Here is an 11,843-nt window from a genome sequence, read left to right as displayed (position 1 = left end):
AAGCTGGCCCCGTCAGGAGCTCAGAGACAGAGCCACTCCACAGTGGCACAGTTGTGGGCACTGCTGATGGGGGAGAAGACATGCCTCTTGGGCACAGGCCATGTCACAACCAGTTTCCCTGCCTCTCTCACATCTGAGGGCAAGGGAGAACCCCTGGCTAGGGCTCACGCATTTCTAGACTGTGTGGAGGGTCCTCCCTCCACCCTGCAGGGAGATGTAGGGCCTGGGAACTCCAGCTAGTCCTGGGCCCCCTCCTCCCTAGTCTGCCTCCCACAGCCCAGGGCTGCCTGAAGGCAGGGACCAGGACCCAACACTCAGCCCAGACCCCAGTGACAGTACCTTTGCATAATGGATGCCCAGAGACGGCTCTCCCTAGGGCCTGCTCCCACAAGACCACCCGTCATCAGGCAGCTGTCGGGTTTGTCAAAGGCGGTGATTCTGAACATTCCCCCAGCCTTTAAAAGCAGGGTCACGCAGTGTAAGAAGTAAACTTCGATAACTGCCAACATGGGCACAGAGCTTGGGAGCCTGCCCAGGGCTTCCACAGGCACCGCTGTTATGATTCATGCTTCAGTGGCTCTGGGAAGCGGGCAGGGGAGGGAACTGAGGCCGGTTGAGGAGGTGGCTCTGCAGGGGAGCACCGACCCCAAGCCTGACAGGCCAGTATGCACTAGGCGGTGCTGCATCGGCTGTCAGGCGCAAGAGGCTCGCTCTCCAATCAGGCCGTGGACCCCGAGCTAGCCAAGCTGCGCGCCGGCGTGCACACCGGCGCGCGCCAGAGCCTGAGCCGGGGGAGGTGAAGGAGCCGCCCGTCTTAGAAAGAGCAGGCTTCTAGAACTCACCGCCCAGGCCAGCCGGTGATCAGCCCAGTCCCGCAGGCTGCAGTCGGCCCTGGAGGGGGCGCCCTAGTCGAGAGCGCGCCCCGCGCCGCCGCCCCGGACTCCTCCCCGGCGCCTCGCGGGCAGGTTCGCCAAGGCGGCCGCGGGCTCGGGCGCCCGGCCCGCTCCCCCCGGGGCCGGTGGCGCGGGCCTGCCCGGCGCCCCGCCCCGCGCGCCCTCCCCGCTGCGCAACTCGACCCAAGTTGGAAACCGAGCCCGGCGGCTGCACTCGCGCCGAGCGCACGGCAGCGGCGGAGGCGGCGGCGGCGCAGCACTGGCAAGCAAGACAGGCGAGGCGGCGCCCGCACGGCCGAGCGCGGACCGCGGGGGGCGCCCGCGCCCGGGAGCAGCCGGAGGACTGGCGGCGGTGCCGGCGCCCAGCCTGGGAAAGTAAAGTTGGAGCAGGAGGCTGGGCGCGGAGGCCCGGAGGAGCCGCATCCCGCGTCCCGGCGCGCCAAGCGCTAGCTGGCTGGATGGGAGGCGGAGCGGTGGGGCCAACGCCGCCTGCAGCCTGCGCCCGGGCCGGGCGCCGGGACCGTGGAGCCGTTCAGGCGCGCCGGCTGGGACGCCGTGTCGCCGTGGGCTCGTGGCCGGGACGCTCCCAGTGAGCGGGGCCGAGGGCGGGGCCGCGTGAGGACCCCGGGACCTGCCCCCCTTCCCCCAACCGCCGCGTCTCCGCTCGCTTCGGGCGCCTCCAGCTCTGCACTTACGCACGCGGCAGCTGCAGGGAGCCCGGCAGCCACGCTCTCCGGCGCGCCGCCCGCCGGGCCACCACGGCCAAGGGCCGGCTACAGGGCGCCGCGGTTCCCGGCGGGCACGCCCGAGGAGCAGGCGGCGATGCGGGCGCCGACCCGGGCTGGGGGGCGCCCGAGCTGCCGCGGCTGCGCCCCGGCTCCTGGCAGGACCGCGTAGCTCGCGGGAGGACCATGGCTTCCCCGGCGCTGGCGGCTGCGCTGGCGGTGGCGGCGGCGGAGGGCCCCAACGCGAGCGGCGCCGGCGACGGGGGCAGCGGCGGGGGCGTCAACGCCTCAGGGGCTATCTGGGGGCCGCCGCCAGGCCAGTACTCGGCCGGCGCTGTGGCGGGGCTGGCGGCCGTGGTGGGCTTCCTCATCGTCTTCACCGTAGTGGGCAACGTGCTGGTGGTAATCGCCGTGCTGACCAGTCGGGCGCTGCGCGCGCCACAGAACCTCTTCCTGGTGTCGCTGGCCTCGGCCGACATCCTGGTGGCCACGCTGGTTATGCCCTTCTCGCTGGCCAATGAGCTCATGGCCTACTGGTACTTTGGGCAGGTGTGGTGCGGTGTGTACCTGGCACTCGACGTGCTCTTCTGCACCTCGTCCATCGTGCACCTGTGCGCCATCAGCCTGGACCGCTACTGGTCAGTGACGCAGGCCGTCGAGTACAACCTGAAGCGCACGCCTCGCCGTGTTAAGGCCACAATCGTGGCTGTGTGGCTCATCTCTGCCGTCATCTCCTTCCCACCGCTGGTCTCCTTCTACCGTCAGCCCGACGGCGCCGCCTACCCTCAGTGCGGCCTCAACGACGAGACCTGGTACATCCTGTCCTCCTGCATCGGCTCCTTCTTCGCGCCCTGCCTGATCATGGGCCTGGTCTATGCGCGCATTTACCGGGTAGCCAAGCTGCGCACGCGCACACTCAGCGAGAAGCGCGCTCCCGCGGGCCCCGACGGCGCATCTCCGACCACTGAGAACGGGCTGGGCACGGCGGCGGGCGAGAACGGGCACTGCGCACCCCCGCGCGCCGACGTGGAGCCAGATGAGAGCAGCGCCGCTGAGAGGCGGCGGCGCCGGGGCGCGCTGCGGCGGGGCGGACGGCGGCGCGCGGGCGCCGAGGGGGACGCGGATGTGCAGGGGCCCGGGACCGCGCCTGCTGACCAGGGCGCCCTGGCGGCAGCCCGGTCCCCGGGTCCTGGCGGGCGCTTGTCGCGCGCCAGCTCGCGCTCCGTCGAGTTCTTCCTGTCGCGCCGGCGACGGGCGCGCAGCAGCGTCTGCCGCCGCAAGGTGGCCCAGGCGCGGGAGAAGCGTTTCACCTTCGTGCTGGCCGTGGTCATGGGCGTGTTCGTGCTCTGCTGGTTCCCTTTCTTCTTCAGCTACAGTCTGTACGGCATCTGCCGCGAGGCCTGCCAGCTGCCTGACCCGCTCTTTAAGTTCTTCTTCTGGATCGGCTACTGCAACAGCTCGCTCAACCCGGTCATCTACACGGTCTTCAACCAGGACTTCCGGCGCTCCTTCAAGCACATCCTCTTCCGACGCAGGAGAAGGGGCTTCCGACAGTGACATGGGGCTGACGGGCCTGCCCTCCTGATCACTCCTGCGGGGTGTGGGGGCTTCTCCCCAGAGACCCAGGGATGGACTGGCTTCCAGGGCACAGGGGAGAGAGGGCGCAGCAGGGCGGAAGCTAGACAGAGAGACAGCTGGGCCTCCGGGGAGTGAGAGGGAGAAAGGGGAGACCCTTTGCCTTCCCATCTCAGCCAGGGGCTGCTTCTGGGGCTCCAGGCCGGATCCAGGTGCTGGAGCCTTGCCGAGGTCTGATGTGAGTGGACTTGTAGACTGCAGTGTTGGATGCAACCCCCTCCCCTCAAATGGGTGAGAAAGGAGCTTCCTCCCCAACACACCATCCAGTATTCCCGAAACAAGGGCTGACTTCCCCAGGACCTGGGGGAGGAGGAAGAGGGCACCAACAATCTTTGATTACTGAAAGTATTTAAATGTTTGCCCAAAGCAAACGTCCCAAACTACCAAACTATTTTCTAAATAAACCTTTGTAATCTAAGCCTCAGGTGCAGCCCTCGGTCGCTAAGCCCATGGGGTACCCTCCAGGCCCTGCAAACTGCCTAGCCCACCCCCAGGTTTGGAAGGGGGCTCTGGGGGTCTCCACATGTCAGCTTCCCCTCTTGCATGAGTAGGAGGGGGTCTTTTTCTTTTTTTTAACAACAACAACAACAAAAAAACCAAACTGCTTTATTTACAACAAAATGTATACTCAAAATCCTTGTGCTATAAGCAGTTAAGTAGCAAAGTTGACTTTAGATTTATGTCTCAGGGGACTGTCCTCTCTATATTTCCGTTCTTGCCCATTTCAGAAATCTGCCCCTGAGGGAAGAGAAAGGGGTCTCCAAGTCCAGGCTCTTCAGGCCTCTGGGGCTCTGGACACTTTCTGGGTTTGCCTCTTTGAAGCAGGTAGGTGGGGTGAGGCCTGCCCCAGGAAGCAGAGCCCCTTACATGGAGTGGCAGCCAAGGCAGGCCCTTAGACCTGCTGGGACCCTGAGGCCTTGGCTCGCTGGGCCTGGCCAGAATGAGATGGAACAATCTGTTGTCATTTCTGAAACAAACGGAAGGTCATTGAGACCCAGAGCAACGAAGGTGGGAAATACCTGCAGTAGATGGGGAGGGAGCTGGAGCCTGCCCCAGTCCCCCAGGGCTTCCTCCCAGTGCTGCCCGCCCTCAGCCCTGTTCCGCTCTCAGGCCCTGGCAGAGCGGCTGGAAGAAGGGAGACCCTGGGCTACAGTGGCCTCCTGGGTGCTGGGCCCTCTGGAGCCAGGATCCCACAGGTTCTTCCAGCCCCTGGCAGCTCTTGGGGTGGACGGTGGCAGCAGGGCCTGGACAGGGATGAAGGGGACTCCCCCACAGCACGCTGCAGCTCTGTGGGCAGCAGGAGTCTCCTGCTGGGAACCCCTTCTGTGACCACCCAGGCCCTGCCTCCTCCTGGGGCCCCACGTTTCTCCACATGTGACCCCTACCCATCCCTGCTGCCCAGCCCAGCCCTCAACTCTCTCAATTCCCACACATCTGCTCTTGGCCTGGGGTGGCCCAGGGTCTGGCCTGGGGAAGGGTCAGCCCTCTACCCTGCCTTCACTCCTAAGCCCCTCTCCACTGAGTCTAGTCTGACCCATCGTGGCTGTCACTTGTAAAAGACCCTGAGCACTGCCTGTCCTCACCACCCTGCACTATAGAGCCTCAGGATACCCCAGCTGGCCAGTGCTACCCCACACTGTGTCCACGCAGAGAGTCCACCACTGAGTGCTGGGTTCAGACACGGGGCCAACAGATCATGAGTCCAGCGAGGAGACAAGCTGTCAGTGGGCTGCCGAGGGGGACCAGCACTTCTCTGACCGCCCCCCACCCCAGCTGGCCCTGGACAGACAGACCCCAGTTCTTGTTGGGCTCCAACGTCTGCCTGTGAAGGAGGCGTTGCCGAAAGCTGCCTGGGCCCAGCTGGGCTGCAGGGCTGCAGTCACCCTGCCAGCAGACCAGGGGCTCTTGGGGGTGCCTCGCTGGGGGATGGCATGGTTGAGACCACTGAGAAGAGGGAGGTGCCCAGGGGCCACCCCTGTTCTTAGAGAAAAGACCCCAGGCCCAGGGCCGCAGAGTTTCCCTCCAGGTGCTGCATCTTATCAAGCTTGCAGGATGTACCCCAAGCTGCTGGCCAGCTGGGAAGGCAGGCACTTGCCCAGCACTCGGACACCCGTCCAATCCAGGATACCCTTTCCTTGAGAGGAAGGACATTTTCAGAGCTCATGATTTTTATTACTAGCACATTTCATGGGGCTCAGAGAGATGGATCAACCTGCTTGTTGTCACACAGCTGGTGCTGAGACCCAGACAGCCTTCAGGTGCAATCACAAAATCACGTGTTTATGGAACACGTTTCCACAGTCCCTTCTGCCCCTCAGGAGGTTGTGGGCAAGGGCCACTTTCCCCAGCTGAGAAGGGCACCCCAGAGGGCTCAGGCATGTCTTGGGAAACCGAGGTCATCCTCGTTTGGGGTGGAGCCTCTGTGCCAATGCAACATGCCAGGCTGTAGAGGGTCCCTGCCTACTGTGGCCAGGGCTGCCAGGGTCCTGGCTGGGGGTGGGCATAGTCAGTGCTTTAGGATTTCACTGGAACCCTGAGGTTTCAGGGAACGTGCATTCACCCTGAGCCAGCACCTGCTGTCACTCAGAGCTTGTGGCTACAAGCAGGTCACCTGTGAGCTGGAGGGCCCCTTGGTGAGGGTTAGTGACTGCCCCAGCTGGGGCTCCTGGGGGTTAACTGTGCAGCAGAGTGCCGGGCCCACCCCCCTCCTTTCCTAATCCCAGTCCCTGGGCCTCCTGCCTGCTGAGCTGTGCTGGCTGGGCAGGGGAGCCTGGTTCTCAGCCGCCTGCTGCAGGGATGGGGCAGGTCCTCACCAGTCCCAGTGTCCTTGTGGATGAAGTGGGAGGGTGGACCTCTGTCCCACAGCTCCCCTGCTCACCAGGGAGGTGACTCTAGTTACAGAGGAGGGGCCCAGCTCCTGTTCCTGTCCCCTGTCCCCTGTCAGGCCAGCAGGTCTGTCCATGCCCATGATGGTCGTCCTCCTTATGGAGCAGGCCCAGCCCACCTCCCTCATCACGTCTTCTGTGCAATCGAGTGTTGGCCCCTGGGAGGGTTGAGGAGGAGGCCCGGAGGCGACTGTGAGGCCTGGGGCCCTTTGGTGGGGGTGGGGTCTGCACCAACCATGAACCCTGGAGACCCCAGCCTCAGGAAGCCCAGCTCCACAGGGTTCCCTCAGCTCCTAGGAGAGCTCAGGAAAAAGGAAATTCGAGCCAGGCACAGGGGCCATGTCTGTGATCCCTGTGACTCAGGAGGCTGAAGCAGGAGGATTGTGAGTTCAAGGCCAGCCTCAGCAATTTAGCAAGGCCCTGAGCAGTTTAGCAAGACCCTGTCTCAACATAAAAATAGGCTGGGGATGCGGGCCAGTGGTTAAGGGCCCCTGGGTTCAATCTCTGATACCAAAATGAAATGGACTACAATACCCAGAAGAAACGGGGCCACGGGCATGTGGGGGGCTCACGGGTGGGGGGGCTGGACTTCCCAGGCCTCCCCTGGCCCAGCCTGAGCACACACAGACCTTGACCCCGTGCCCCTGGCTGGGTTGGGGCAGGGGATAATCCTGCTCAGCCTGGAGCTCAGCATGGAATTCCAAAGGCTCTTCAGGCAGAACTGCCAAAGCTCCCAGAAGCAGCTCCAGGCTCCTCCTGCCCCCGCTGGGGGTGGGCCCGCGGTGAAGCACGTTGCCAGGCACTTGCAGGGGCCGCCCTTGGTGCTGCACCGAGCCAGCGGTGGCTTATGTCACGTCCCTCACAGGACTCCGGTGGTCCAGCGCAGCAGCGTCAGAACACAGGGCGCCCGCAGGCCGGCCCGGCTGGTTCCGCAGCCACTGCCCCTTGTCCAGCCAAGCCCCCACCTCCATGGGCCCACGGCCACCCCCCAGGTGCAAGGGTCAGGAGGCCATGTCCCCAGGTCCTGTGTCACGTATCCCAGGCATCCATTCATGCCTCAGCCATGTGCCCGCCACAGCTGGGCATGAACGGGCCCTACTTCCCAGGGGCTCTGAGGGGGCAGCCTGTGGGTGTGGACGGGACTCCTGTGGACAGGAGGGTCTTTGGAACTAAGGAGCAGGAGAGGAGGCAGGGACCCAAGTTTCCAAGGACCAGGAAGGGACCTCTCACCCAAGGATCCCCCCCTCCGCCTGAGCCTGCTGTAGCGCCAGGGCCCAGCAGTCAGCACCTCCTGACCAGCAGGGCTGCTGCGGGGGGGGGGAGGGGGGGCCCAAGTGTCCCCCTCTCCTGGGAGACAGAGGGTTCTCTGGTCCATTCCCTGTGTGAGTCAGGCTAGTCCCCCAGCTCCCACCGAGTATAACTGGTCTGCACCACCCTCCCTGCCTGGCAGGGGGCAGGGTGGAAGGATCAGGGCCCCTCGGTGGGGCACAGCACTGTCCTCTGAAGTCGGCCTGGGTAGCAGAGTCTGCCGTAGACTTTGGGCCAACAGAAAGCCCTGGGGACCAAAAATATATTTCTTGCCTGCCAAGAGGATTTGTGGCTGCTCCCAGCGGGTACAATAGAATCATTATGGTCAAGATAAGAAATCAGGCCATGCAGGGTGGAGTGGGAGGACTGGCACAGAGACTGGCTGAAGGGGTCCTGCCCTTAGGTCCGAACAAAAACATGCCCAGAGCTACCTGGCAGCCATGGAGAAAAAGGAAACAGGATATGCACACCCTTCTCTTGACTTGATGCAAGATTGACAGAAAAAGCTGGAACCCAGGAGGTCTGCAGCTGGGCCCACCTGGAGGACTGCTGATCCTAAAGGGCTCCTCAACTCTGCCCCCAGGAGAGCCCCAGAGGGCCATTCATGCCACAGCAAAGCCCAGACCCCAGGTCCAGCCCCATGAGCAGCCCATGTATTATTCCAACCACAGCCTGCAAGCCTCTGGGTCAGGGGGATGGCGGCAGGAGAGGGGCCCAGCCCAGGGTCAGGGGCTGCAGCCATGCAGCTCTGCCGCCTCAGACTCTGCCACTGGATACCAGAGTGAGCAGTGGGTCTCAGAGCCTCCCTGGCACGAGGCCCCTGCAGACCTTCCCTGAAGGTCCCCTGGCCCACGTCTCTCACAGCTCCAAACATACTGAGGAGGCCTCACTCCCCGTTCTGCCCCCTTCCCCTCTCGTTCTGACTCCGCCCCACCCCCAGGCTCGGGAAGCAGCGCTCTGCCTGGGCTCGGGTAACTGCCCACCTGTCTCTCCTGACCATCCCTTTTGTCCCAGAGAGCCCTTGGGAGCCCCAGCCCCCGGCTGGCCAGGCCCCGCTCCTTTGCCTCAGAGCAGGCAGACACTCGGCCACAGGAAGCGAGGCCCGAGGACAGGGCATCATCTGGGGCAGGTGGCAGTGGGTCAGGGGCCTGGAAGAATGGTGACCGCTGCCTGTGGCGTGCCCCTAGCGGTGCAGGGGCTGCAGAGGTGGACCCCGGGCGCAGGGCTCTCTGGCTATTGATAGGAAGCCGCGCAGCAGGAAGGCAGCGCCCGGCTCCAGGGCTGCCGCTGCCGCTCGGCTCCGTCTGCGGGGGTTTCCGCCTCACGTGCAGTCCCGGCTGCCGGAGCCGTCTGTTCAGATACGGGTGGGCGGGCTTCTCCCCCATTTCATCAGCTCTGAACTGACTGCGGCACATCAGAAATCAGCAAGCCTGACCGGGCCTTGGAATGGAGGCTGGCACAGCAGGGGGACAAGGACTACCAGAGGGGACGTCCACCTCAGTATTTCCTCCCCATTTCAGAAAGGCCCAGAGAGGGGGGTCACCAAGTGTAAAGGTGATGAGCAGTGGTGAGGGATCGCAGCCATTGGCATGTGCCACGTGCCTACTGCATGCCAGGCTAGGGCCTGGGCACGTGGTGCTTCTGCCTTCACAACGTGGCCAGGAAGGGGTACGTGCAGCCATTTTGCAGAGGAGGAAACCAAGCTGCAGAGAGGGACAAGGTGAGGGAATGAGACCACACTCCAACGCCCCTCACCTGCTGCTGACATGGTCAGTCTCCTCTACAGGTGGCCAGGAGGCTGAGAGTGTCCAGGGGTGTGCCCAGGGCCTCCCGTGTTCTGGACCCATAGCCTGAGCTGCTGACTGGACTGTCCTCTCTTCCTTCTCCTTAGGTTAAATGATGGGGATGAGGCAGGGCCCAGGATTTGCACGTGGGTCAAATCGCTTGCCTTGGTCCAGTCCAGTCCAGTCCTCCGTGGGCTGTGGGAGCGGCCCTTCCCAGGGCAGGGCCCGCTCTGTTTGTCCTGTCGTCTTAGAAACTCTGCCGAACAACGAGGAGGCTTTTGGAGATCACCCCACCCAGGATATAAAATGCCAAAATGTTTGTGGAAAAAAATAATCCGGTTACCGGCTTCCTAGAGTGTGCTGCCATCACAAATTGAATTCAAAGCAAAATCAGTCCTCTCTTAATTGGCTCAAATGAAGCTGTTATTCAAAATTGATTGTTGTTTTTGCTTCCGACAGGATTCAAGAGGGAGGCGCAACAATACAGCGCTTCTTGCGTTCACAGCGCCCAGCCAGGACGGCGGCAGGTGGCACTCGCAGCGGCAAGCCAGAGGACGCTGACCTAGTGTGCGCTGACCGTGAGCCCGGAGAGGGCAGGAGAGTGACGCGGGACAGGGACGGCCTGCGAACTGCAGGTGTCTGTCTCGGGCTGTCTCCAGGAACCTCTCTGCAGACCTCCTTGTGGGGAATGTCTTGAAATCTGACTGAGCCATGTCGTATCCCGGGCCTCAGCAGCCAAGCCCCCTCCTCCCTGTAGGCCTCCGTGAGAAGCAGAGGTAAGCTTGTGAGTGGAGGCTATGCGGCTGGGCCTATGTCCTGTGCAGCTCTGGCCCTGAGCCCGCAGCCCTCGGCCAGCTCTCCCAGGTGCCGCATTGGCCTTCCAGAGGCCTGAGGATCTCTGCTGATGGGTCCTGGATGACCTCGGACAGCCTGGGGCTCATGACCTGTCCTAGGACAGGAGGGGAGGCCAGGTCAGGCCGTGACCCCGGGGAGCCTGCCTCCCCCACCCCCTGCCCCGCATCGCCTCACCCCAGGCTCCACACAGAGGCCTGTGCACCGCGGGCACTTGGCACGTGTTGGAAGATGTTTAAGTGTGTCAGAGGCACAGTCCTGTCCTCCAGGGTGCCTCCAGCCAGACTGGGGATGTGGCACAGGGTCTCACAAGTGCGCAGGGCAGGTGCGGCCAGAGGGGCTCTGAGCCTGTGCTCTCTGGTCCATCAAGCCAAGCCCACGAGGCCAGACATCGTGGGTCACGGAGGTTCTCACTCCTCCCTGCCCCCACTTCTGGTCTGGGGAGCAGAAGGAGGGCTCAGGGCCAACCCCAGGGAGGCAGGACAGAGGGGACCACGTTGAGCTCTGGCCTGTGGAAGGGCACTCAGCCAGGCAGCTGACTGTGGAGTGCACAGGGGCAGGGCCTCGGAGACGATGAGGACCAGTGAGCCATAGTGACCGGGTGGCCTGCACGTCAAGGGTGAATGTGTCACCAGGGTGTCAAAGATGGGGCAATGGCCTCGGTGATGGAGCATTGGCCCAGGGGGCCACTTGGTTGTGCTTCTTGGCAGTGTGACTCTGGGCCAGTGTAGGGGAGGCCCAGGGCAGGGTAGGCTGAAGCAGCCCCTACCTCCCAGCCTGGGGCTGTGCCTAGCTCCCCTGTGGAAATGGGCCAGTGGGGCTGGTGAGGGAAGAGCGGTCAGCAGTGGACTTCTTCCCCGCTGCCTGGAGACTTCACTCCATGGGGCCAGGCACCCTTCTCTAGGCACTCAGGGCTTGTCCCCAAATGCCTGCCACTCCCAGGCCCTGCAGCTAGTGGGTGGAGGGCACACATCCTGCTTTCGGGGAGCTCAGAGCCTGGGGAGGGGAGGTGACGTCTACTGGATGGCCACAGAGACACAGCAGTCCTAGGACTCAGAAGGACACAGTCACCCTGAAAGCACAAGTCAGGCATCCTTCCAGCTACAGAGCTCGGCCAGGGCCAAGTCTGCCCTCCTGCCCTCCTGCCCTCCTGCCCTCCAATTCTCCAGGGCACACTGTGGTGAGAGCCCTTGGTCATCTGGCCAATGACATTCTGCTCGAGTGGCAGGACTGGGACTTTGTGAACTCCATGAAGGTCCATCTGTCCACAAGTGATTCTCAGGCAAAGAAACGCTGAGCTGTGTGCAGTGGCGTCCACCTATAATCTCAGCCACTCAGGAGGCCGAGGCAAGAGCTGCACAGTTCAAGGCCAGCCTGGGAAACTTAGTGAGACCCTGTCTCAAAATAAAAAATAAACAGTGCTGGGAGGCAGCTCCGCGGTAGGCACACCGGGGTTGAGCCCCTGTACTGAGAAGGGAGTAGGGGAGAACAGGAGGGGGACGCCTGAACTGCCAGGGCCTCGCCTGGTCCCACACCTCAGAGGCAGCAGGTGGAGATGGGGACGTGGCGTGCCAGGCTCCTGGGCTCCAGGGAAAGGCTCCATCTTGGGACTCCTGCAGCACTAGCCACGCAAGGGGGTACCCCACCTGAATGAGCACCCCAGTCCCTGGGGGACCAGCCAGTGCACCTCTTATCTCCCTGCGGGAGGCTCAGCTGGTGACAGCTCAGCAGGCCTGGGCCTCGGGTGCCGAGCAGCTGAGG

General features: G+C 63.4%; 1 protein-coding gene across 1 annotated transcript; it reads left to right on the top strand.

Annotated features, from left to right (window-relative positions):
* The first annotated feature begins 1,804 nt into the window (after window positions 1–1,804).
* Adra2c (adrenoceptor alpha 2C) lies at window positions 1,805–3,436 on the top strand. The gene has a single exon (XM_026395329.2). The coding sequence runs from the start codon at window positions 1,805–1,807 to the stop codon at window positions 3,173–3,175; it is 1,371 nt and encodes a 456-aa protein (XP_026251114.1). The 3' UTR covers window positions 3,176–3,436.
* The last annotated feature ends 8,407 nt before the right edge of the window (window positions 3,437–11,843 follow it).

The sequence above is a fragment of the Urocitellus parryii genome, chromosome 10, assembly GCF_045843805.1.
Source record: "Urocitellus parryii isolate mUroPar1 chromosome 10, mUroPar1.hap1, whole genome shotgun sequence".
Classification (NCBI taxonomy): Eukaryota; Metazoa; Chordata; class Mammalia; order Rodentia; family Sciuridae; genus Urocitellus; species Urocitellus parryii.
This window is presented reverse-complemented; position numbering and strand designations above follow the sequence as displayed.

Excerpts from the sequence above, each read along its gene's own strand:
- Adra2c (XM_026395329.2), top strand. The coding sequence starts at position 1,805 with ATGGCTTCCCCGGCGCTGGCGGCTGCGCTGGCGGTGGCGGCGGCGGAG.